This window comes from Vanellus vanellus, assembly GCF_965231255.1.
Source record: "Vanellus vanellus genome assembly, chromosome: 1".
Lineage (NCBI taxonomy): Eukaryota > Metazoa > Chordata > Aves > Charadriiformes > Charadriidae > Vanellus > Vanellus vanellus.
In genome coordinates this window covers 37,315,866-37,343,429 of record NC_138905.1, presented here as the reverse complement: position 1 = coordinate 37,343,429, position 27,564 = coordinate 37,315,866, and the positions used below count along the sequence as shown (strand labels likewise).

The 27,564-nt window shown below is 42.9% G+C and overlaps 1 protein-coding gene across 1 annotated transcript in view; it reads left to right on the top strand.

Annotated features, from left to right (window-relative positions):
* Positions 1-27,564, top strand: part of PPM1H (protein phosphatase, Mg2+/Mn2+ dependent 1H) — a gene marked incomplete at its 5' end in the record, with an annotated part of 138,456 nt that overhangs the window by 78,374 nt on the left and 32,518 nt on the right. Inside the window, 2 exons of the mRNA XM_082479664.1 lie at positions 7,901-8,013; positions 23,372-23,456. Coding sequence (XP_082335790.1) covers positions 7,901-8,013; positions 23,372-23,456 — 198 coding nt within the window. The remainder of the gene's footprint in view (positions 1-7,900; positions 8,014-23,371; positions 23,457-27,564) is intronic.

The window sequence follows — 27,564 nt, the reverse complement described above, 5'->3', positions numbered from 1 at the left end:
CCACAGACCCGTGTTCATATTGCCCACAGCTACATAAACGGGTCATGAAAGGTCACATCAGGGATGTGGATGAGGGGCGGCATCCTTGATCCAGTGACCTGTAGTTCGCATTAGTGATGGTAGAGTGTCTGTGTGCAGCTCTTATCTGAGGCAGGTTGGGTGTGAGTGGGACATGAAGTATGTTCCCATCACCCACTTGAGTTGTGTACAGAGTGAGCAACGGGGAGGTAATCATAACCCTATGGAAACAGAATATCCATCGGTTTCCCTATGGAAGGCTGTTTTTTCTCTTTCATAATTGATGTAGCTGCTCTGCACCTTCACTTCTCCACATTATTAAAAATAATTCTTGTCAGGCAGAGCAGAGGCTTGGCCTGCCAGTGAGTACATGCAGATCAGGTCTTGGGAGATCTGATCTTGTTCTTTTTCACCTTTCTTTCTTAATGTTGTTTTGTTTTTAGAAAAGCGGCTTACTTGAGCAGATTTTTGAATGAATGAATGTTTCCCAGAGGTTTTATTTGTTGTTTGAAAAGAAGTATTTGATCATTGTTTTTCCTGATATATGTGAATTTTGTTTAGTACACGCGTCTAATTAGAGAGATTACAGTTGTTGGTATTGACAAAGTGGTGCTTCGCTTTGAATTGTCTTGCTGGATTTTCCTTTATCCCCAAGGAAGCACAGGCAAACAGACCTACCAACTGGATTTGGACTTTTAGGTGGGTAGGTCCAGGAGCGGGATACACAGCTGTGGCTTAGGCATCATTCAGCCTAGGGCATGCGAGCAGTTTTCTGCACTGTGGCTAGTGGGTTCAGTTTCTGCTAGCTGAAAAGAATGGGAGGATGCATGAAAATCTCCTGTCAGTTTAGCATGCTTTTTTCAGAAAGGGAGGAGTAGCTTGCTCCCTTCTTTGTCGAGAAAGAAGGGAAAAGATGACACTGCCTGTCCACTGCACCCTAGTGGGCTTGGAGCATGCTTAAGAGAGGGACGCTGATTTTGTGCTACAGTTGGGACAATTTTCAGGCGAGAAGAGTGCCAGGCTCTGACTGCATGACACACCTCTCTCTCTCTCCTGTTGAAACTGGCTGCAAGTGCAGGAGAGATAAGTGGAGTTTCATGGGACTGGAAAGTGAAGGTAAGAGAGCTAAAGAAGGGCCACTGTAAGTGCTCTACCATCCTTATGAGAGCAGTGTGTGCATTACCCATCGCTGCCTTCCTTCAACACATCTGAGTGAGCAGGGATGTTATTGCCCTGCTTTATTTTGGGTTCACACCTCTGGGCAGGTGTTCACACAGAAGACCATCTCAACTCATGTCCAGGCATCTGAGTGCCTGGGAGGGCTTTTATGGATAGAATATGACAAATGCAGAAACCCTGGATAACTCGCTACAGATACAATGTCTGAGTATTCCATGTATAGGTCATAATAGTCTGTCCTCCCTTTTTCTCCTTTTTCTAAACTGAAGTTCAGAATATTTTATTTTCCTCCCTGTGTCTTTGTTGACATGCTACAGATCAGATACCCTAATTCCCACTTTTTGCTCTTTATCAGAGGGCTGAAGTTCATTGTCTGTCTTTGCTATGTAAAATTCTATGTCTATGCACAATGCAATATGATTTCAGCATTAAATTTTACATTAAAAGGAAGTCTTATAAAAACAGTCAGATTAAGAAAAGCAATAGATAAAATTATCTACTTTATGCTCTTGGGGGCGTCTTGTGCTTGTAATTGGTTTAGGCAAAAGTATTTTCTTTTGTCTGTGTGAGGGAGCGGTTCATAAAATCAACACTCCTGAGTCTCATCTCTGCTTGCAATGGTTGATCCTCCTCTGACCTCTGTCTAACTTCCTGCTAGCTTATACTCCTAGTCATCTGTGGGTGAAGATTTTGGGCCTCTTCCACAGCACATTGCTTATTCAGACCTATTTTGTACTGGGACGTCATGGATGTTGTTGAGTTAGGTCAATGCAGTTGAGACGTGCATAATGTATGAGGGTTTGTGCCAGTCGATTGTATCGTTTTACCTGGCATTTGGTGAAAGCTCATGTTTCCTGGACACGTAGGCAGACTTAGTGTTGTTTCCTGAAACACCCATCGCTGCAAAGGAGCCCTTTGAACCTGGTGAAAATGCTGAGTAGATACAGATAGCTTTTTTCTTTTTTTTTTAAAAAACAGTCCAGCCTCACTGTTTTATCTAATGATGGTTTTGTCCCCATTTCCTCTGAGCATTTTGCATACCATTACTTTTTTCCCCCAACTGCCTCTTGAATTCTAGTTAAGCTCTCCCTGGTTTTGCCTCAAGTCTCAAATAAAATGCAATTCATCCCTTTCAAAAGGCTTTTTAAAATTATTTTTTCTTTATTGGGTGTGATTTCTTTTGTACAGTGCTTGTCTGACAACTACATCCAGTAAAACACCGTGGAAAGCTGACACAGACCAAGTCATTGCCTAACTTAGAAATTTAACAATTAAGCTGTCCCCTTTTTTGAAGTACTTCTAGATGGTGTTCTCTGTGTTGGAGCTGGGGTTAGCAAGTTTCTGTGTTGTGTTCTCAGATAACTGACTGTCCTGTTTAAAAAATAAAAAATGCTCAATGTCAGGAATGGTGAGTTATCACAATTATTCCAGCTAAATGGAAACAAATAATCTCAAGTTCTGAAGGTATCATAAGTCACATCCTCTAATTTTCATCTCTTGAATTTTAAGATGTGCATTTACAGATTCAGTTCCAGGAGCCAAGAGGGATGTTTCCAAGTGCTCTTCTGTACTGGATAGAAGCATCAAACTATAATCCCTTCCCTGTATTTAACCTTGTATACATGTGTGTGATGTAGTATGTATTTTAAAGGAAGATTAAGGGGAGAGAGTATGTAGTCCACACTGAACTTGGTTTCATTTTGGATGGGAAAAAATGGCACAGAACCAGCCTGTATGATTTATTGGAAGGTGTAAATTTGTATACATTGTATCATGATTTCCTTCTTTATTGAGGGTGGGGGTTTTTTTGACCCACATGTAATCTAGACAGATGCTTTTGTAAGATTGGTGCCATTTTAATTTGAACTATCTTTTGACAGTAAAATACGTTGTATGGTATTCCTTTTGAAAAGCTTCCTCTGATTAAATAGCCAGTAGAAATATGGAGGGTTGAAACAGTGGTACAGACATTTTGATGCCTTTTTTACAGAATGGCAGGGGTTGGAAGGGACCTTTGGAGGATCATGTAGTCCAACCCCCCTTGCCAAAGCAGGTTCATGCAGAGCAGGCTGGACAGGAACACATCCAGGCGGATTTTGAATATCTTCCAGAGGTTACCTCCATTTTGACAGAGGTGAAGCAGGTTAAGGACTTAATTTTGACTTTATGTCTTCTGAAACATGATTCTTACATTTTTTTAAGGAGACACCTGATGTCCTGTGTGTAGGGAGTAAAGGCGCCTTCTCTCACAAGCAAAATTTCCTGGAGGAAAAGCCCCTACTGAGAGGATGGATACAGATTAAAAAAATAGCCATTTTAGTGGTTGTTGCAGTATAATAACTTGTTGCACTGGCGATGCTGCAATTTGATGAATGTACCCACTTCTGTTTTCAAGGTCCTAAATGTCTAAAACCTGGGGGGGGGGGGGGGAGGGAGGGGGGGGTGTAGCTTTCGGGCACTCTCTGTGCCGCCGCGCTTGCCGCCGCCGCGCTGTCTCTCCCCCCGCTCCCCTGCAGCCCCTGCCCCGCCTGCCGAGTGGCCCGACACGCGTGGGTCCAGACCGGAGGAAGGCAAAGCTGCGGCCCCGCAGCATCTCCCCACGTTCCCCCACGCCGCGCTGTGCAGCCCCGCAGCCCCCCGCGCCCCTCCGCGGGCTCTCCACCAGGTGGCAGGAGCGAACCGCCGTCCTGGGCCCGGCAGCCGCCGGCGGAGCGCATGGTTAGTGGCTTCCTGGCGCAATCTTTCTCCCTTTTTTTTTTTTTTTTTTTTTTTTTTTTGGAAGAGGTTGTTAATTAGCGTGATTAACAGCGGCTTTGGCTGTGGGAAAACCAGGTCTAAGCCTCAGCGAGGCAGGCGCTGAGGAGACCTAAGCGACCAGGACGACAGGGGTGGTCTGTCCCGGGGCTGATGCGATGTCCTCAGGCTGCTTCTGTGATCGGTGGAGAAAGCAACCCCTGCTCTGGGTCACCTGCTCTGGAAGCATACCCCACAGCACTTCATGATGTCCTCTGCAGGCTTTGCTCCGTCCTCTCTGTGCTCCCTCACCCAGGGATGAGGGACCAGGGTGAGCAGGTGTGAGGCAACCCTTGTGGGCACCCTGCTTCTACCTGCCGCTACATAGAATCATGGAATGGTTTGGGTTGGAATGGACCTTAAAGATCATCTAATTCCAACCCCCGTGCCATGGGCAGGGACACCTCCCTCTAGACCAGGTTGCTCAAAGTCCCATCCAGCCTGACCTTGAACACCTCCAGGGATGGGGCATCCACAGCTTCCCCGGGCAACCTGTTCCAGTGTCTCACCACTCTCACAGTAAAGAATTCCTTCCTAATATCTAAACTAAACCTACCTTCTTTCAGTTTAAAACCGTTACCCTTCGTCCTATCACTATATTCCCTGATAAAGAGTCCTTCCCCATCTTTCCTGTAGGCCCCCTTTAAGGACTGGAAGGCCACAACAAGGTCTCCCCAGAGCCTTCTCTTCTCCAGGCTGAACAACCCCAACTCTCTCACCTGTCCTCATAGGATAGGTGCCTCATCCCTCTGATCATCTTTGTGGTCCTCCTCTGGACCTGCTCCAACAGGTCCATGTGCTTCTTATGTTGGGGACCCCAGAGCTGGACGCAGTACTCCAGGTGGGGTCTCACAAGAGTGGAGTAGAGCAGCAGAATCGCCTCCTTTGACCTGCTGGCCACACTGCTTTTGATGCAGCCCAGGATACGGTTGGCTTTCTGGGCTGTGAGCACACATTGCTGGCTCATGTTGAGCTTCTCATCAACCAACACCCCCAAGTCCTTCTCCTTGGGGCTGTAATGCATCCTAAAAAGAGGGGCAGAACACAGAATAAATTAGCTGCTTCCTTGGCATGAAATGATAGCCTTTTGAAGAGAGAATATAGAAGTTTGTTGTTTTTTTTTTTTTTCCCCCCTGTCAGGGTCTCAGTGAGTGGCATGTGCTGCCTTTTGGGCTGAAAGGTGCAGCATTTGATTCTGCCCAGAATTGCTCAGCTCTTCCCCTGCACAGAGATTGCTATGTGGAAATGAGGAAAAATGCAAAAAAAAAAAAGTTTGCTCTGAAATCCAGGTGGAAAATGAGGAAAGCTTTGTATATGCTCAGACTTTGTCTAGAATGAGCCCCTTTGTACCCATAAAGACTTCAGAGGTGTTTGGGGGTTTTTGCCCTTGTTTGTGCTGCAGTACTCTCCCAGCAGCACTGTTATAAAGTATTTCATTAAAAGCCAACGTCACTACATCAGAATAACTTAGTGGCAGTGGTGGGCTTTATTTTATTTTATTTTTTTACCCTCAAATCTTGTTGAGCTGTAGGAGAGCCTTCCCCTTCTTTCCTCCCCCCAGATAAGGAAATGTCAAACAAAGTATGTAATATCAAATTAAACATGGCACTGAATATAGTCTGGCAAGTCATGATAGTAAATTCAAGTTCTGAACAACTAGATGGAAGAGCTCATGAACAGGAAGGATTTGAAAAAATCCAGTACACAGATCTAGTTTAAGTCAAGGAAACTCTGAAAATGAGGCCCAAAGGATTATCTGTCTTCTCTCCTATAATAGATGCTTCTGAATTCTGCTTATTGAAAGAAATAAATTTTAATTTAGGCATTCCAGCACTTGCAAAGGGTACGTATGGTGGAGCTGAAACCAGGTGAGGAATTGTACATTGTTTGAAGGTCTCAGAGGATACTCTGAACTGCAGAGATGAAGGTCTTTTAAAATTCCTGGCAGTGTCTGGAAAATCCACTGTAGTATCTGTAAGTTTAAATTATTTTGATGGTTAGAAACGTCTGCTTCCTTTGAACTGTTCTTTTCAGCTTAATTTAAAAATATATAGAAACCATGGGAAGGAAAATCAGCTTCTCTATGGCAAGATTAGATAAAGTGGCATTTATAACAGGCCCATGTCTGTGACCAAAGGTTCTGTGAGATTTGATTTTTAGCTTGGAGGTGTTTTCCTCCTGGTCCTCACTCCCTCAAAAAAAAAAAAAAAAAAAAAAAAAAAAAGAGAGAGAAAAGAAAAAGGCAAACCACAAATCAATGAGAGGAGGGGCGAAGAGCCATCAGTGAAAGGCCGAGTGCAGTTCCCATGTGCAGCAGGGGATGGCCTGGTCGGGCAGTGCCGATGTTTCTTGCTGCCCCCGCCTCAGTACTGTACTCATGGCACAAATGGGACGGGCCCTATGTACACCGGCCAGTGAGGAATCACGTTATTTGTGACAGGTACCTCTGCCCAGCATGCTTGGGACAGTGGCCAGGCGCTGCTGAGCATCCCCATCGCTGCCCCGGGTCACCTCCCTCCTGAAATTTGTAGGCAATGAAGCGTGGTCCCTGGCCTCCTCCAACTCTGCAGATTTTCAATCAAATTGCAGCTGTCATGGTTTGCATTTGTTGTGGTGCTTTTCCTCAGATAAATTTAGCTCTAAAATAAAGCTCTAAATCCCATACCCCAAGGCACGGACAATTTGAACTGTTTCTCACTCAGTGCAAATATGAAAATGGCTGAAGTATAGCTCTGTGTGTGTATGCACGCGTACAGAGGCAAACAAATATATTCATAATAAAAACCGCACACAAGTAGGCAGGGTTTAGCTGAAAAGATCTGCCAGTACTTGCAATAGCAATGTTAAATGATGCTCCCTGTTTGAATCCAGTATTACAAGGAAAGACCAGTTTGAAATTGGATTTCATTCTGGACACAGGAGAGGAGGGTAATTTGTAACATGCTGTGTTATTACCCCAAACTAAACTAAACTAAGAGGCAGCAGAATGAATTCATTGTCATATAGTTCAATTTTTGTTTAAAACATATGAACTACTGGAAAACGGGTCATTTACTTGTCTTTTATGTTCTCCAGGGTTTCCTGGGACTATATACATTTGTGTATATGTGTATATATATATTTCTGTTTTTTCATTCCTGGGCTTGGTTGATTGTTGGTGACAGATGTGACTTGTGTTCTCCATTTCTAGTAAGCAGAAGGGCTTTTTTAGATGTAATCTTTCTCACAGTCAGGATCAGTTGGAAGCCAAACACAGGAAGAACTATTTGAGTAGGTATGCACCTCCTTAAATTTGTGCCTCTGCACATGCATAAAAGTTAAGTCTTTTCAGGACCTCCTAAAAGCAGTGAGATGAGACGCAGAATTGAATACTGTGGTTTGTCCTGGAAAGTCTGTGAATACCTGGTATTTTTCAGTAAATACCGTTGTACTGACCTTCTTCCCCCGACCCCTTAATAAGTTGGGCATCCACCCGCTCCCCGTGTTTCTGAAGGGTGGCCTTGTGGCATGAATGGGTCGTACTGGTGTTTGTAAAGGCATAGGCTCCGCAATCCTAGTGTCCCTTTTGGAGACCAGGTAGTTCGTCATGTCATTGCCAGGTCTCATTAATTATTTGCTGTCTATGTAAAGCACTGTCCAATTATAGCACAAGGTACCTGTTGTTAAGCTACATTTATCTTTGCCTTCATTGTGCTTTTTGCATAGCAAATTCCCTTGCATCCCTCAGAGTTGCCATTTGTTCCTTGGTACTTGTTGCTTCAGAATCTTCTGTCCCGATTTTTTCCCCAAACATATTTGTATCTTAAGTAATACATACTCCTTTCTCTATTCTGTTTTTTAGGGGAATCTTAATTTTCTAAAACACTGATTATAATGCTGGTTTTATAAATCTTGTTCTCTTTTCCCATAGGATTTGCAAATAGAACGAGAGAGGACCGTGTATAATATTTCTGGTGGCTGCACAGCTCTTGTGGTGGTGTATTTATTGGGGAAGCTTTACGTGGCAAATGCTGGTGACAGCAGGTGAGTAAGTGAGGTGTCTCCCCAACCATTCCTTCATCCCAAACTCCCCAGATCTGGTTTTACCAAGTTCCCTAATTACAAACAGTATCACAAAAGGATTCAGTTTCTTTAACGGCTCTCATGGAAATTGATGTAAATGGCAGTCATAGGCTTCCAGTATCTAGTTGAGTGGTGGATGCAATCAGAGAGGTTGATGGCACTTCTGTCCCTGTAGCAGTTTCTGAATGACTTGGTGGTTACAGAGAACTGGAAAGATGCTAAAGAGCTATTGAAATAGAATAGATGTTGGGTGCATAGTAGAATTGTGCATTGACCACTGGCAAGGTGACTGCATCTGGAACAGCTGGTAGGGCTGGACTGGTTCGGTAGGAAGTCCTGTGGCTCCTGTCCTCAGCCTTAGTCTTGGAAGGCCACCTGGCTCTCAGAATTTGATATGATTGAAGGTAATCATCTGTAAGCAAGTAACAGCTACTCCTGCAACAGGGAGGAGGGGAGGGAGAGTGGCTGTCACAGATTAGGATTTTCACTGTGTCCTGTTCTAGCTTGTGTACTTGTGCATTTCTCAGAACTGAATGCTGTTGTTCAGGAGACGTTGCTTTGTTATATTTAGATGTTGGATGCTTGAAGACTTGTGACGAGAAGCTTTTTCTTTGTCTTCCGATTTAGCTAAAGCTAAGGAGCAACCTGGAAATCTCTCACTTGCATTCTTTTCCTCTGTCTCGCTCTCTGCCCATAACACCATCAAAGAGAGATAATGAGGCTGGTCTTGCAAGACTTTAAGCCTTCACATGTTTCTTTTGGCAGCGCTCTGCATAAACAGGCCAGGGAGAATAGTTCCCTGCGTGATACAGACTGCTGTAGTGTTCTTTTAGTTAACAGCTGAGAAATTAAAGTCTGCAAAGGTGCTGAACCTCATTGTCTTTAGGTGAAGACTGCTACAGTTATGCATTTTGGTTTGAGGCTTGTGCACATACAGTTCATGTTTGTACTGTGTGGGCACAATGTATCTACAGAGGCAGCAGTCAGCGGCAAAATGTTTTGTAGTTTAAACCTAACATTTTTATTGGATCTTGCTGCTTTAAACTTTGTAGGATGTCAGATAAATCCTTTGTGCATTAAGTTCCTATTCTTTTCATGTTGTTGATTGTTCTTAATATGTTGAATTTGCTGTTTAAATTGCAAATTGCTCACCCAATTCCTCTTGACAAGTGACATATATGAATCTTTTTCACATCGAAAGAGTCCTCACAGAGGGTAGCTGCAAACGTGTTTGAATAGACCACCTATCTAGTCATCAGAACCACTAACTGCACTAAATTTTAGCTCTTTTGCCATTAAATTAGAAATAATCATGTTTTCCTGTGCTGTTGTACTTGAAGTACAGTTGAGTCTCTTCCATTGGGCTGGCTAAATTGCTTTATTGTTTCTTGAAAACATGCTGTGTAAAATTGGCTATGCAGGACCTACTTCTGAGTAGTTGAGATCTTTGTTCTTAAATGACTGGCTGCTTCCAGTTCCCCCAGGGTTACTCCTCTGGTTCCTGGGAGCAGCCTTAGCTCCATTGCAGCCTCTCACACCCAATGGGAAGAAAGTTGTTGTCCATGATCTAGAATTAGCCCAAGCGACCACTGTAGTTAAAGCCACAAAGTCTTCAAGAGGCTTTAAATGTTCATTGGGCCTGTCAAAAACATCTGTTCAGAAAAACAGGAATTAGAAGGGAAGCCATCAGCAAGGCTGGGTCTTGTTTGAACCAGGACTCAAACTTTTCTACTCATTCCTTGCATCTGGTAGGTAACAGGGTTGGTCCAGATCCAAAATAGTTTGATTTGGCACTTTCCAAATGGACCTCCTGGAAACCTTCCTCATGCTGAGGAGAATTCTCTAGATTCCCCAAAATCTTTCACTTTCAAATAGTCCCACTTCGAGAATTTTGTAGCTCAAGAAATTAAAAGCTTTAAAGTGTAGATCAGTTGATCTGGGCCTCTGTCCTACCATATCCTTACTTCCCATGTTTCAGAAAGGGAGGAAAAACTGCTGTTGCGAAACATCTAAGTTGCTCCTCATCACTAAAAGGTCATTTTAGGACTAGAAGAGCTGTTCTGAGGTTGTCTGCCTACTGCCAGGGTGCACAGTGCATTCCTGTATTTTTAAGAGCCCAGTCACGTAGCCAAGAAGTTTTATTTGTGTTAGTTGGAAAAACATGTGCCTTTTTGCTGTCTCATGCCTTGCATGGTCAGCTTCACTGTTTGTACAGATACAAGTGAGGGCAGTGAGAAATAAAATAAGGAAACTACTTAAAAAATGTTTGTCTGCTCTTGACAAGGAGGGTGGGGGTTTGTTTTTTCACCCGAACAGGGGACTTGTGCTTGTTGCTGTTGGAACTAGATGCCAAAACCCTCAGTTCTTCAGTCGAACTTTAGTTTCTTTGAGTTTACCTACTTGTTTGTGCCTCTTCTCTTTTGCCATTCTCCTTCTCCCCTCTCCACTCCTTGCTGGAAAAAGCCTACAAATAAATCAAGCTACATTTCCCAGAGACGAGAGTCTGTGAGAGGAGGTTTCGTGCTGTAGGGGTGGGAAAAAAAAACATTTTGGGTTCACGCAAACCTCATTTGTACTGCCTCTGCCCAGAAGAGAGTTAGGTCTTTTAATTCCAGGGAACTTAAAAACAGCAGAAGCTTTTAAAGGTGGGTTTTGAACAGCTTCTGCGGTCACAAGACCAAGGTACGTGCAACAAACTGTTACTATCACAATGAGACTAAGGAAACGCCAAGTGTGAGACTTGAATAATAATGTGGTATGCGGTGCCAGCTATACCTCAGACTTATGTCTGTGGTATTCAGTTTAACCACCAAAGCCTCTCAAATCTAATCATTTCATGCCACGTACCCTGGCAGTGTTGTATAGCAGCTGTCCTTTTGTAGTTGATGTGTAATTACATCATGAAAAGACTTTAATTACCATATTACTAAATTACCAGCCAGCAATCCTTTTAGGTTCAGCCCTAGCTCACTTCTGTATGGACTATTAGGCTTCTCCAAGCTGAACGCTTTTGGTTGGTGTAAAAAGGAGGAAAAATTGTGCTAATTGTAGGGTTTGTTATGAACTATTATTGAGCTTGATGTTATGGCATCACTAATGTCAATGATATAATTAAACTTCTGCTAACGATGCAATCACAGTTCGGTAATAATTATACGTTAACTGCACACGATACCCGAACCCTACTAAAAATGAGGTGATATATTCACAGCCTTATAAAAACAACTTGGAGGGAGCCACTTTCATTCTGTAATGGCTTGTCTGATCATTCTTGACTCTGCCATAAATATACCTACTTCTACAGTCAAAATTCATGTCTTAATATTGGCCAGAACTTTTTCTAATGTTTCTCTCTCGGTTTTTCTTCCTTTCAGTGGTTAGGATTGTCCGTGCAAGGTTATCTAATTAGGAACTCATAGTGCTATAGTCAGCTGTCCAATATATAGTGCTTTTTCTGGTGAGCATTGATGCACTGTGCTTTGCTTACCAGTTTGACATATACACTACGGTAACTATGCCAGGCCCTCTGAATAGCTGCTTTTTTTTTTTTTTTAATAAGGAATCGTAAATCTTCTCTGGTCATTCTTTTAAACAGTATTGTTCAATTTTATATTGCTAAAGTGACTTTTACTTCTCAACTGCCATAACACGCCTTGTTAATCTCAGTTCTTTCTAGGTTTATGCTCTTTATTAGGATGTTGTTTTATAGCTAGTGATGAAGCAGTAGTAAAACAGGGACTTAATGTTTTTACTGATTACTGCCCAATTATTGGATAGCCTCATGCAACATAACATTTGCCCAGTATCACTACAGTGACTGTAAGGCGATACAATCACATTAACTGTCTTTGGCACGAGCGTTCTGAATGTCATGTTGTCTGGCTAAGGAGCTGCTCGGAGACTGTGGGCACTGCCGGCACTGCCATTTTGTGCTGTGCTTGGAGCCGTGTGGGGTAGCTGTGCTTTTATTATACCAGAAGCAGAACACCACAAGTGGATTTGACTTTTTCATAGGCCCTGAAACACTCGCTAAATCTGCAAATGGGTTCTTGGGCTTTTTTGATTTATTGGCAGAAGATGGGATCAAAGCAAAGAGCCTGATGTTTCAGAGGCTTCACAGATTTGCAGGGTCACTGGATTTTTTTGCTTTGCTTCATCAGCTTTTTTCATCATCTTTTTGCTTCCTTGCTTTTGTTCCCCTGTGCTTATGTTTTCAGGCCATATTCACCCTCTGCTTGAACATATATCCTCATGTACAGAATAGATTTTTCTCCTCCTTTTTTGCAAGCGTAGAATTCATGCTAAGGCATTTGGTGGTGTTAAATGATAGGAGCTCATTCAGTGAACGTTTTTGTAGCGCTTTGGTCTGAGTGCAGATTAAGCAACTTCATGGGTGCTTCAGGTGCCCAGATGTGGGAGAGTGTGTTTATAACACTGACTTCTCCCAGTGTAATGAAATAGTGAATTGAAAATTGAATTCTACTTTGTTTACTGATGCAATTCTCTCTGAATTTGCTGCTTGTGTTGAACCTCACTACATTTATACTTCCTCCTCTTCTGTGTCGTGGTGATTGTCAACTGCTTCCCTCATGCATAGTTCTCATTGTAGGAAGTCAAATTTGGGGGATTACACTGTTTTTATGAAGTAAATGAGGGAGGCATGGAAACAGCCACGTATCTGCCGACTGGCACTGTAGCTTAAATAGAATTTCTGAGAAGTCAGAATTGATGATTCTGACCCATTTTTGTGGTTCCATGGTATCTGACCTCTTCCTCAAGGCAATCCAGCAGGGTGACTTTTGCAAGAAGCTTTAACACTGTGTAAAGATGGAAACCAAAAAGTGTTCTAGTATATTATTATTGTAGAGCTAGTTTACTTTAGTCTTTGGTTTACACTATTTTTAACAGACTTTAATTTACTGATTTTCTTAACTACCCATCTTCTAATCTAAATGCTGTATATTTTCCCTGTTTTCCTCTGCCTGAGTCCTCTGTCTCCTTACATCTGTGTCTGCATAAACAACAACAACTTTGCTTTGTACTTAGTACTTAGTGGTCTCTAGAGGAAAGACTAACTCAGTTACTGAGCTTCTCCAGTCTGCAGCATTTGGAAAAGCGTTCTTATTCCTATCTCCTCCTAAAGATAGGACAAACAGAGCTGCAAATCTCTGAACCACACGCAGGGCTCCTCTTCTTCCTCTCAAGTTCTAATTCCTCCAAATCCTCAAAAGATGCCTCCCAAGAGGTGAGAGCAACACTTACAGACTGCATTTTGGGCAAGCTATGTGTACATCCCCTTTTTAGATTATTATTAATTCTTTGACGGAATCACTTGAAATAATAAATGCTTAATCGTTTCAGGGCAACAGATAACCAAAGCCTGGTCTGCTCAGGAGCCTGTGTAGTGAGGAGAGACTGAATTCAAGACAAAGTGAGTCTCTCCTACATACATTCTCCTTCACTGACTGCAGTTTGGTAGGTGGAGAAGACTGATGCTGCCTAGCCAAAAATGTTGGAAAAGAGCATGGCATTTTAGTCACACTCGGGAGATGCAGCCAAGTCCCATGTCTCTGTTTCCCCTGCTTCTCTTCCTTAGAAGCCTGACTTACGGGCCTGCAGAAGGCACTTCTGCTCCCCGTCTCCTGCCTGGCCTCCTTCCAGGGAGAAGCAAGAGCACAGGGATCCGTAGGAATAGCAGCAACCTCAGATATTGCAGGATTTTGTGCGGGGTAAAGGTTTTGGAGGCACTTCAGGAAACACTTTAACTGAGGTGTGGAGAAGAGGTGTTGGATCAGAAATAAGTCATTGCACTCAAAGTGCAGTGATGGGGGAGAGCATTTTCTAGTGATCCAGTGGATGACAGGTTCCAGGGTACTGGTATGTTGTATCCAGCACTGATTTGGCAGAAATGATTTATTTGGCAGTAAATGTTCATAGGCTTTTGAAGACAAAACAAATGTCCTGCCTCTTCTCCAAACTCTTGTTTTTCCTGGGAGACCGTATGCCTTAGCAATGTCTATGACAATCTAGCAGGTGTTGAAGCCATTGTAAACATTTTCGATAAGTGGTACATTCAGTCTTTGGTCTTAATGACACAGACATCATCTACCCATGAAGTCCTTATGTTTCAGATTATGAGGAAGGAGAGGAATTTTGGCTATTCATAGTTCATTGGTATTAGAATTCATCACTCCTAGAAACTATTAACTTTAATTCTCATAGGTTTTCAGAGTTTGGGAGGGCAGAAGAAACAAAAACCAACAAAACCCAAACTGATCGAGCCAGAAAAAAAAAGTTGGTTGCTGCTACTGCAACTAAAAATTCCCCTGCTGCATGCTTTATTGCTGAATATAAGCACTGATCAAGGAAACATTCCCACTGTAACAATGTCTTTGCATGTATGTTGCATATGTAGCTTGTAGAGCTCGTATTGTCTGAGGCAAGATCAGCAAAAGGTGCCGAGATGTAATTTTAATCACTCCTTTACCAGTACTTTACTGGTGCGTAAAGAGCCTGTGACATCTAATAGAGACAACTCATGGTATAAACGAATATACCAGGATCCAGATCTCCCAGTGCAGTGCATTAAGCTCAAAACCATCTTTTTAATCTCTGCCGTTGTAACTGACCGCAGAGAGACGCTCAGGTTCTTCATTCCAGTGTTACAGGGCCAGGGCCAAGGCACGCCGGGCAGGCTGGGTGCCTTGGACCTGTAGCTCCCACCTGTACTAAGGGAGGAGCACCCCAGGCCTGCTTGGTGAATGTCTCAAGTCTGCTGCGGTCCTTACTGTGTTGGAAAGCTTTTCTCATCCCCTGAATTCGGTGAGCTTGCCAGGCAGCCCAGGCCGTTCAGGCCTCAGCAGCAGCTGAGCCGTGCTCCCGGGGCTTTTAGCGAGGGCTTCTCTTGTCACTTCTGCATGGGTGAATGAAACAGAGTTTGGGTAAAAATTCACTGATGCAGTGTGAGCCGAGAGTGTGACTTTCAGTCTGCTTTTACTTCTTGGTCCAGCTTGTTGCAATATCCTACAGCTGAATTAAGCAGAAAAGCTGAGATCAAAGTAGATGTGATGCTTTAGGTGCTAAAAGTCATTTTGACTTCCTCAGTGGTAAGACTGTGAAGAGCAGGGGGGGGTGGAAAAAACTGTGCTTCTTCCATCTTACGTGGTCAGCCATATCCCAGCCATATTACTGGCAAAATAAACACTGACTTGCACAGTGATGCCTTCATCCACTAAGCCCAGGTTTAGTTGCCATAGTAACCCGTCCTGGAGATGAATGTGATATCCTGGACAGCAGGGAAAAAGACTTTGATTCCGTAGATGCCAGTCCCGAGGCTCAGAGCTGGCCACAGAGATGCGACTGCAATTCTTTGTTCATTTCCCTGGCACAGCCTGAGTAATTGGTGGCATGTTGTTCAGCCACGATACAGAAACGCGGTGGTGTATCATCAGTGCAACCCTGGACTTAGCTATGTCCAAATGAAGAATACACTGAAATCATCGTGGGCAAAATTAATCCTGTGAGGCCCACAAATCTCCAACCTAAGGATGCTGGAACCAATGGCAGGCAGATTTCGTGTGCCAGCAGTGTTGCTATAAACTCTCTGTCAACTGGCTTGTAATAGCTTCCTAGCTGCCAGCTGAAGTCCTCTCTGAAATATCGATGGGTTCAGATGTAAACCAAAAGGAAAGTACACACAATTAATTACAGAGCATTTTAGTTTAGTTCGTTGGCTTTTGGATTGATACTATGGGAACCAGAGTAGACAATACTAGAATTATATGGGTAAACATATAAAGTCACCACTTTGACTATGGTTCAATAGCGAAAGATTAAACAAACAAAAAAAAAGCATACAGTGTTGTCCCATTAGTGATGGGGTGGGTGTACAAGAAAAATGTATAATTAGCCCTAAAATGAAACACTGCTAATAAAGCCAACTGCTAATAATAAGCCAACTGCTAATAATAACTCTGTACTTAGATTGCATCAAACAACCAATACACTTGAGGACCTAAACTAGAGCAGGGGATTCATGGGAGTGTCCCATGGGAATGGAGCTGCAGCCCGGAGGCACTGAGAACTAGAAGCATGCAGCTGCTGGGGTCAAAAATGACCAAGCAATGTGTCTTCTTCAAGCTGTCCTCTCTGTGGACAACCTGCACGCTCAGTATTATATTTAATTTACAACTGTAGAGTGAGTAGTGATACAGAAACAATGGAAGTAATTTAGTTACAGTGTTGGTGATGGCCAAGTGCTTTTCACCGTTGGGCAGAAGGAGGCCTCCGGGAGTAAAAAAAATACCTTTAACTGCTGCTTACTAAGTTGTTAGTTGAATAAGTGGGATGGAATGTGAGATCCGTTCTAAAAATTCAGATTTTTATTGTTTTTGGTGGCAGTAAGGAAGACGCTGACTGGCTCAGGTGCTAGTGTAGATGGGAAGTACGCCCTTCCATGGAAATCTATGAATATTATTTTGCTTTGAGAAGCAGCTTCTACTTGCCCATTTGTGATCTTTTATTGTAAAATATTACAATTTATTTAGTAAAAACAGACTACCAGAATAGTGGCTTTAGAGTATATCAGCAGCCTCATTTTGACCAGAGGCCTTCTCCACAGGAATCACTAAATAAGCATCAGAAACGTACATATGAATGAGTCTGGTAACTGGTAACAAGGTAAAGCTCCACAAGTGTGTGCACAGGAACAGCTCATGTGCTTGTAGGTGCCTCTGAAAGACGACTTTCAGGGCTTCTTGCAGGGACTGGATTTCAGAATTTCTTTCCCTGGTTCTTCTCAAAGGCAGGAGGAGGTTCTCCTGTTGCCACAGAAGTGTAGCAACCTTGGCTGGGTGCTGGTGTGAGGACATGAAAAAAGGCCCTTGAATGAAATACCTGGGAACACCCTGGAGCAGGGCTGTACTTGGTGGTGGTGCTGCTGAGATGTTAACCCTCAGAGCAGCCCGGGTGGCTGGCAGCCTGCAAAAGGCCTTCAGTAGAAGTTTGGGAGGGTTCTTCGTTGTTCCTGCAGGACGTGCCAAAGCTCACTACTGTAGGAAATTAACCCAGACTGCAATACTTCACCAAGGCGAGTTCTCGCACCTTTTATTGGCTTGTGAGGGAGCTGAAGTTCCCCCAGGTGATGAAAGAATGAACGTGTCCAAACAGCCTGCTTTAACCACGGCACACACGATGAGGCTGCGTTGTCATAGGGAGAGCCCGTTCACTCTCAACGTTGGCTTTTGTTCGGCTGAAAGAAAAATGATCCAGTGTTTCTATTCTGTCACAATATTTCTGTGGATAGCCTGATGTTTGCGCTGAAAAATGTGAAGAAACCAGGGTGGCAGAACTGTTGAGTGGCAGTAGATGGAAAATGACGACAGAGGCAATTTTCATTGGCTCTACCCTCCCTCCCCAGTTTGTTGCTTGTTTTCTTCTTGGTGGCGATTCCGAGTAGGAGTTGGGGGATTCCTGAAACATCTCTCAGGTATTACAGGTGGGAGGCAGCCAGGGTTTTTTTTCCATTGGTGTTGCTGAGGGTTGCTGCTTTCACCTCTGAGTTTTATGGTGATGGATATGTCATTGCTGGGACCTGTTTTAATGCCAGCTAAATGTTATATAATGGTTTGTTTCAGTATCCCCAGCCTGCCTTAATTCATAACACTAAGGAAATAATTAAAGGCTTTGCACTATAGTTCCGTGATCATTGTCAATGCAGTGAGGTGTTTGTTCACCTGGTTTCTAAAGAAACAATGAGGAATGAGTCTGCGTGGGACTAAGGGAGAGTAATTCAGTTCATAATAAGTGAGACCAGGGTGCCGGGGCTGAATGTATTAAAAGTCATCAGTAATTGTAATGGCTGTAAGTTCCAGTACTTCATTTAGAGGGGAGAGAAACATTTTTTGAATCTTTTTATGATCACTTCTGCTTTCATTTCTTAGCAATTAAGAAGAGGTAAATAAGCAAAACTGGTTTGAAGCTCACCAGATATTAGCATTGCTCTTGTCTGACTTCTTTAAATACCTGCATTTAGTTACCATAGTAAACAAGTACCCATCTAGACTGATTCCATAGTTCTAGGATTTACTTTTTTTTTTTCCCTCAGCTATTTTGTGACACACCTAATTAAAATCTACTGCTTGGTTCCCCTTTGAATATAATAAAACCCTGCCTTATTCTTTCTGTCAATTTAATCCCTCTTTCTTTTCCATTGACACATTTCTAATACCTCTTCAGACAGGCCAGACACTTCTGCTTCATCTGTGCCAAATCCACAATGCTTAACACCTTTTGACAAAATGGATACATCCTCCCTGTGGCTTGGAATTGATATACGCTGTCAAAAAGGGTTTTCCGAACAGTTTCTCTTTGTCACCTTTACCAGATTTTTATCCTCTGTTGTAGAAATGTGCAGTTTAATGTTGCGTTTCAAATCATTTTTGGCTGAAAAAGTGTGTAATGGAATCAGGGTGTCCCCTGAATACTCCTAACAGTAGGAGATGCCTCTTTGTTTTGAACACCAGAATCCCAATAGACCCATGACAGCAGTGAAATTACACTTTTGACCTTGTTCACTAAAGTGTTTCTTTCTCTGTATGATTAAATGAGAGTAACCAACAATAGCTTCTTCTAAAATGTATGAGTTTCCCTCTGTTTGTTTCTCATAAGAAACTCAGAAAGGATGCTGTGCAATTCTCAGCTGATTGTTCTCCACAAAAGAAAAAAAAAAACAAACCCTGCTTGATTCAAGGAGAGGTGGCTGTTTTATCCACATTAAAAATGCAAAAGCAATTGATATATTGATATTTTCCTTAAGCCGGTGTTGTTGCTACATCCTAAGTGTGAGAGCAGCAGTACAACACAGTGGCAGATTTTTACCCTTTTGTTGCTTCATTCACCACATATTTTAAAAGGGGATATATACTAAAGCACCAAATACAGTTTTAAAGTACTGAATCTGAATGTAGAAAATAACCATATACTTAAGGTTCTGTGTGAATTTAGCTGATCACCGTGGACTACACAGTTATGTCAATCCAAAAGATAAATATAGTATTTTCTGTGGATTTACATGCAGCCTTTTAAGCTCCTGGTGTTTCTGTTCATTTGTGTGTGACTGAGTGGACACAGCCCACTGCAGGATTTGCTGTGACTGCTTGTCCCACCTTACGCACCGAGGTGCTGGCACGTCTCTTGCTCCGCATTTAGTTGTTCAGGGCATGGCTTCTCTGGATCAGACAACACACAGTTAAGCGGCCAGAAGAGATATACAAAATCTTATTTTTATTTCTTCCATTTTAGGCTACTTTAGCTGTGTTTTGGGAACTTTTTCCCCGATATATTCATGTTTTCTGTGAATATTTACCAGCTCTGGATTAGTGAACGTACTTTCTTTGTCATGCAGCACAAGGGCAAGTACTGTCCTGCCGTTCGTGTGGGAGTTAGGTATCGGGGTTCAAAAGAGGGGAGAGGACTCAGGGAAATCTATAGTTTGGTTTTGGAAGGGATCCAAATGAGTGACTTAATGGCCTCCGTGGCCTCAAGACTTAGGAGCAGTTTCTCCTGTTTGTTTGCTCGCTGTGGATGATGCTGCATGGGAGAGGACATCGGAGCCATAGAGTGTGGAGGGCCAATGTACCGAGGGGGCTGCTGATCTGTGACTCCTGATTTCCTATCCTGCCCCAACACCCATTGTTTTTTAATTACTACTTCATTGGTGATATAAATTAATGATCGGTACGGGTCTGAAGCAACCTTGTCATTAGAGAATATTTGGTTAGTGTTGACCTACTTGTTCCCTGCAAAGGTGAATCATCCCTCTGCCTTTGGCAGGCTCACCCTGTGGCTTTGCTACAATGTGTTTCCCCAGTGTGGCTGAAATTAAAATGTCACTATTAAACATGGCAGAATCAGATGCTCTCTAGGCACAGCATCTCTTTGAGTTCTTCTTGCTTTCCTGTGTAGCTGTTCCTGACAGTTTAATAGGACAGCTGTATTCTGGTATAAAATAATACATTCATATTTCCACAATGCACAGGGAGCTAAATGCTTTCAGAGCACTATTTCATTGAGAACATGCATCTTTCACGCCTGGCAGATGCAGTAATGCTCACGTAGCGCCATGTTGCTGCTTAGTCCATTAGGAAGCGTAAAGTCAAAATTAATTGTCCTGCAGGACCGTATAGAGTGGGTCTGTAAAAGCAGTGGCTGGGCTGGTTGTGGCTGCCGCGTCCGCCAGGCTCCCTCCCCGTGAGCAGTTATTGACTTAGGGCTATTGAATTCAGGGCTCTGGAGGTTGCTTGGTGGGAAAAGCCTTCCCTCGGTGCTTGGCAGCTCTGTCACTGCGAGGTCACGGAAAGGGCAGTTCAGTCTCCAAACCCAATTAGGGCCTGATTCGGCACCTCTTCAATCACGGGGGAAAAGTCCCGCTGAGCAGGGTAGATCCTGAGCCAGGCTTTCGCACCCAGCCTCACCAGTGAGGCAGCCAACAAATGTGTCCGTTTTTGTCACTTGGGCCGTCAGAAATACCCTTTGCTGTCAGGAAACAACTAAGCAGCTGGTGCGGAAAGGTAGAGAGACCGGTAAGAGGATAATGAGCCCACCAGAGTTGAATTCAGACCAGTGACCTGTATATGTACGTCTGCGTTCCTCCCATTACTCATATCTAGAGCTGTCTAATTCCTCGGATCAAATCATTAGACTCTTATGAGCAGCTGTAACTTTCAAGTTGAATGAAGTCGAATTGCTGAAAACATTAATGAAAAACATAAAACTGAGGCTCTGTTTTATCAGGTATCAACAGCATTACTTTAATTCCCCCCTCCAAAGATTGGGTTGTTTTGTTTTTTTTTGTGCTGGGTTGTGCTTTTCATCCCAGGTGGCTGCAATTTCTAGTGAAAATAAGTTGAGCCATGAAAGGTTGACCCACTCGCCTCTGAATTGCTTTTTATATGATGTGAGTCCCTCAGGGCCCAATTCTACCCATAGAAGTGAGAATGATAGCTATCAACGTATATAGGAAGTATGTCAGTGTGCACAAAGAAAAAGATGAACCCCAGACTGGTCTGAGTGGTCTTTAAAATATGGATTTCCTGTGAAATGGTGATTAAAGGGGAAGAAAAGGATAATTAAAAAATTAGCCTGACTTGCTAGCAGTTATATCGATGTGTGTTTTCTATACTAGCTCTTTCAGGCAAGCACGGGATCAGTAGATCCCTTATGACTCCCTTAAACTAGTGTGTAAAGTCCGGGTAGTGTCTGATCAGCTCCTTTGATCAGTCTGGTCTAGACCGTTGCCAGTGTACTTACTCTGTACTAAACCGCAGTCCCCTTAAATGGAGGCCTGCTCAAGTGAGTCAAATTACAGATGAAAAGGTTATAAAAGCTGTCCACTGTCTCTGAGTAAATGAGTCTGGTTGAAAGCTGAATACTTTAGGAATTGCAGAAATAAAAGCAAAGGTGGTGTTGCAGAAAAGAGGTGGTAGAGTTCTTAATTCTTTTTTAAATGACTGTCTCAGAAATCCAAAAGAAAAATTTTTAGCAAACCTTTATCATTTTTAATTGGGCCAACATTTTTGTAAACCTGTAATGTATTCAGATCCCATAAAGGGGAAAATATTCCATCAAAAATTCTGCACAAATTTCTCTTAAGAAATTAATGAGTTACAACCACCAGTCTGTCTTGTTTCAAGCACACAATATTGTTTTTAATTGTAGCAGTGAAGGGCCAGTGGGAGCCTTCAGCATGTAGGTTGCACTCTTGCCACGTCTAACTTTTACATAGGATTATTTGCAAGGGAGTGCTGGAAGTGCAGGAGCTGTAAATTTGTTATCTATCAAAACAGGGCTGTTTCCCCCTCACCACTACAGCCTTTTCCCACCTCTCCCATTGTAGCACCATCCTGTACCTGTCTTGGTTTTGCCATGTGAATCTCAGAAATGTGAACAGTTCCTTTCCTCTTTGGTAATGCTCCTTCCTTTTGTACGCTAGCAGTAGCAGATGATCATTTGGAGACAATTTTAGTCCGATATCGTATCCAGAAGGCTTGGAAAGTTATCCAGTGCCACTAATTTTACAAAGCTGGTTTGTACCCAGGCTGGTTTTCTCAAGATGCCCGTGGTTTGAATCTAGAGGTTAAGTTTTCAGTCTTTGTGTGCCTTACTCTATTTGTTGGTTGCATTGCAGTGCCCTCAGAATACCTGGCATAGAAGCAATGCCAGCAAGTTGATCAGATTACCAAAAGAAGAGAGCTAGCACGTAAATAGCACAACAGGATGAAAAGATCACAGAAAGGAGACCATTACATATACAAACTGGAATCCAAGTGACAGTGGCTTGTTTTATCAACGCAAAATTCTGTGCAAATTCAAGAGGAGAGCTGGTACAGTGTGCTGCTATCCAAACACTGAATTAATCTGATAGTTGAGAAACAACTTCAAAACAGGCATTAAACTCTTGGGGACGATACATTCAGCTCTTCGAAAGTGCAAAGCGTTGCTATACTTATAAAGCTGTATAAATAATGGAAAGATAAAAGAATGCAATTCCGTGAGTGAGTACATGACCACAGCATGCAGTAGGAATAACGGGTGAATTCTTTCCTCTTGTGACTGTGTTTCAGCCAGTGGCATTACACCAGGGAAGCGTCGAACCGTATTTTGCCTGCAGCATAGCAGATTGTTAAGAGGCAACAGGCAGGTGTTTGAGAGAATTTCCTCCCTGCCGTTTGCAGAAGTGTATGTGAAATCTTCTGGCTGATCTATAGTCGTTCCATTACCTGTCGTCTTTCGGCAGGTAACTAGTTAAATTTGTGTTAAACGGGATTTGCTTTGCCGTTTCCATTTGCTGTTGGAGAAGAAATGTTCTGACATGACATATGACCAATCAATAATTGGAAAGTGCTTGCATGAGTCATTTGAAGCCCGTAGTTTAGACAGTGTCAGCCACAACTGGGATTAAAACCTGCAAAGAGTTGTTCAACAATCAGTGATTCTGCAGCATCTCCTCTGGGTGTCTGCATTTCACTTAATAAGGATACCCGGTAGACATCAACTGAAATAACTCTTGCCTTTGTTCCTTGGATGTTTTTGTGAGCTCTGAAATGAATTTGGCATATACAAATATACTTTGTTATCCGGCCTAAAGGATGCAGGGCAGGAATTACTATCCTGTTCTGCTGACAACTTCAGTAGAAAAGAAATGGCTTTATTTTGCTGTGACTGAAGAGAATAAGAGTGTGACTGTACCCTGTGGTTTTCTGAGTATTTTTTACTTTTTTTTTTTTTTTTCCATACTGATGATATTTTATTACTATTACAGGGCTATAATAATCCGAAACGGCGAAGTCATTCCAATGTCTTCAGAATTCACTCCAGAGACTGAACGCCAGCGACTTCAGTATCTGGTAAGAGACCTGAGGACCAAATTAGGTGCTGCTGATGACAAGCATTCCCTGGTAATAGCTAAGGTTCAGACACATGCCGCTGAGTTACTATGGCTCAGTGAAGGACCACATGTCTGCTGAACACCACTGACTGACCGTGTATGTCTTTTAGCCATCAGCAAATGTGGAGAAAAGCCTGGTGGTGCAAATCCCAATGAAAGGAGTCTTATCCCTTCTGTGAAGGCCCTCAATTAGCATGGCTGTGCTTGTGTACCTTGTTCAGCTGCAGACCTTCAGCCGCTCATTGGTGTTGGATTATGAGATCTTAGACATAGAGCTAACAAGCCACAGAGGTATTTCAGTCCATCCTGGTGTTTAAGGTGTGACAGTATAAGACACCACAGACTGCTTTCTGTGCATGTGAACAATATTGCAGGGTTTTATTAATTTGCTGCAATAGTATGTCAATAGTGTCTCAATCCAGGAAAAAAGATATCCAACTTCGAGGTGAGCGTTAGTACCTGCAGGATAGGACAGATGAAGAAAGGCTAGTTTTATTTAGTGTTGAAGTGCCCATAAAGCTGGGACAGGGTGACTAGCTGAGGAGATGTGGGGTGCTTTATACACCAATTTGCATTGGCTGATAAGCTACCTAAGAAATGTAAGTCAAAATGCATGGTGTTACTTTTTTCGTGCAAACAATCCTGTTATTTCTTAAGTTTTTCATCGATGGTCAGATCGGTTGGTTTGAAGTTGGTTGGCTGTTGGTCAAAAAGTCATTCCTAACGTGGCCGAGAGATTCCTTTTGCGCTTCTTCTGGTCTCTGGCTTTTTCTTCTTAGAAATTTAAGCTTAAGCCAAAGCAGGCTCACTGTCAGCTTTGCCTGACGCGAGGTGGACAGGCCAAGGCTAGTGGCATTCCCTGTTCTTAAGGTGTCTTATCTTCAGCCCGGCCCAAGCACTGTGGTTTGAAACTAGGCAAAGCACTGGTGGTTGAAGGCAGGGGTGGAAGGCTTTAAAGAAAAGTCATAAATTTTTTGGCAGTTGTCACATTTGATTTTTAGTCAGGTTCACTGTCTTGAAACTGAAAATTTCAGAGGAAATTCTACTTTGAGGGTATTCATATTCAGAGAACCAAATGGAAAAGAGGCCTAATAAATATTTACAGTTCGGTTACATTTAAAATAATTTGTTTGCCTTTAAAATAAAGGATATCTTTAATATCTGGGGAGTCTGCTACTTCTGTAGGAAATACGAGATAAAGCGTTGCCTACAAGGGATTTTTTCCTCTTTTGATGTCCTTTCTGGTTATATTTGAAAACAGCAGCTGATCTGAAAAGCTGTTTCTGCTGTTCCCTTTGGAAAATTCCTTTACCTTTGTTTATTTTATTTCTATAAGTAACAAATATGCCAGGGTTATGGGTATCATGTTCAAAGAAAATACATGCAAGACAGCAAGAGCGTGAAACGAAATTAGAGATAATTTCAAACATAACATTCTGTAAGTAACATTTTTACTCGAGTGTTAAAAAAAAAAAAAAAGCCCCAAATTTCTTAAAAGCTTGGCATAAACATTGTGCTCCAAAGATTGCATTTGTCTTGCTGATTAGATCCCAAACAGTTCTCCTTACTCACCTTGGCTCTCCCCAGGTTCTGCTATCAGTCTGTTGCACCATCAACATCTCTCTTCTGCTGTTCTTATCTGAAAGTTATTTACTTTGGGTTTATTTTCTTATTTGCAGTTAAAGCCGGGCTTCTTTGTTTCAAACATATTGCACTGCTCTTCCTGCACAATAGGAAGAAAATCACTTAATCATTTTAGTATTAATATTTTACTTGGTAAATGCAGAGATACTGTTCACCGCAGGGCTTGTCTGCGTGGGGAAGTTACTGCAGAGGCAAAGGGAGGGTGTAGACTTACAGCCCGCGGACTGCTGAGCGGGGGCTCCCTGCACAGTAGATACTGTTAGCACAGTCAGGGCTTTCCTCTGCCTTTAGCGCCTGTTGATTGCTTTGGCCACACGGGATCTTGGTTTAGGTTAACTGGCATCTTCTGTATTCACGCCCTGCTTTCTGGACCCTAATTTCCACATGCAAAGAAAGCTGCAAGATGATGAGTTGTTCAGGTCAGGCAAGCAGCTCTGTGTCCTCCAACCTAGTCTTAGACAAAACTGTACTTCAGCTGGCAACGTCAGAAGAGCAAGCTGACTACCCAGTCATTCTGACTTTTGAGCAGCTCTGGTCATGGTCATCCCTCCGTCTCCACCTGCACTCCCTTTTTTTGGATTAGGAGGACAGCATACAGCTGCAGATTTCAGGCAGGCCGTGTGGCAGAGGCAGACTTCTGTGTCAGGGGTCTTGTGAGAGTATTGCAGAAGGCAATCAATCCTTCAGTTGGAGAGGACTTCTTAAGATGTAAGGCATGAAAGCCTTGCATCAGTATTCCCTTGGTCCTTTGGCTTCTGTAGAGGTTCAGTGCACCATATTGCTTCCCTTCCACTGGCAGGAGTTCATAAGCCTCCTTTTCTTTGAATTTTTGTGTCTGTCTTTTCTTTTTAGCACTGTGGCAGGAAAGCTCATGTAGCTCCTACTTCAGGAAAGCCCTGGCTTTCCGTATCAGTGTATCTTGAGGGAAAACAAAATCCGGTATCGACTGGGAACTGCTCTGGTACATTAGCAGTTGTGCAGGCACCAACTGCCAGAGACAATTTTCCTTTCATCTTCTGAGGAGACTATTAATTTCACTCATGATAGTCTAAATTGCAACAGTAAATGGCATAGATTTTGTTACTTATTCCCTTGGAAAATGTGTTTTAACTGAATGATGAGTGAGTGTATTGCAGATGGCTGTATTTCTCTTAGTTATCAAAGTTGCATTTTGAAGATGTCATGTGAGGTCAGCACAGTGTTACTGCATACCGTGTCCCTACGTGTGGCCAGGCAGTGCCCTGAAAGTTCACAGCTCAGATCAAAGATGCTGCACTGCTGCTACCAGGGCAGGCTTTACTACTAGTAGAGACTGGGTGGCCATCAGTGGCAGTGAGCCACGGATGCTCTTTGTGTTTGGCACCATTCAGACAAAGGTTCATGAGCCCAGACAAGCGTGGGTTTAAAGAGGACCTACTCTTATTTCATTGTTCTGGTGAGGATTAAATGCTACTGACTTATCTGCTGAAGGATGCTTGGGGAACCCAAGCCTGAAGAGGAAATGAACCTACAACTCCTAAATGTCAGCTCAGTGCTTCAATTACAAGTCAGATGCACCTTCGTTCTCTTACAGTGTGTGGCTCCCGGCATCACCCAGCATAGGATTGCTTTGGCCATCTGACACATTGCACGATGCTGTGGTAAAAGAGATGTGTGGATTTATGGAAAGGGTCCTGGCCTTTCATAGGAGGAGAGGCCAATCCAGGGGTGGATTTGGCTCCTGCTTCCCTCTTGCCTTCTACCACCACCTCCTTTAGTTTTAATCTCTTGTTTGGCTTAAATGGGTCCATATGATGGTGGCTGAGTAATCTGCAAAACTTTTGGATGCTTTGTCCTGCACATACTGTTGTGAGCGCTAGTCCCATATAGTAGAATATCCTATTGGAGAAAATGGCAGATTATGATAAGAGGATAAAGTTGTAAGATATAGTTGATGTAGGGTTAAACAGCAATTCTGAAAATAACACAGAATAGAGTGAAAACGCTAGTGCTGGTGATGTCCCAGAGCAGCACATACTGGAGGAGCTGGAAAAGGCATCAGCAGGGTTTATCGAGGTACAATAAGATACACGCAGTGTTCCCTGCCGCCTAATTAACTGGCACGCTAGCGTGTAAGTCTAGGTTTATCTTAATTTCATGTTTGCTTTGCCGATCACCAGGAAATACAGCAGGAAGTAAATCGCCTTTTGAAAGAAACATGACTACTATTTCCTTGAGCAGACTCCATTTTAAATAACTACTGGTGAATGTAATACATCCAGCCACAAAATGCACCATAAAATGGCACAGTACCAAAAATACATGACGCAGACGGTGCCAGATTTATGCCAAAACCCTGTAATATCTTCTGAAAGAAAAAGGATGGAAAATATTCCAGTTCTGTAACACTGAATAACATTGTCTGAGCATGCCTCGTAAGGATA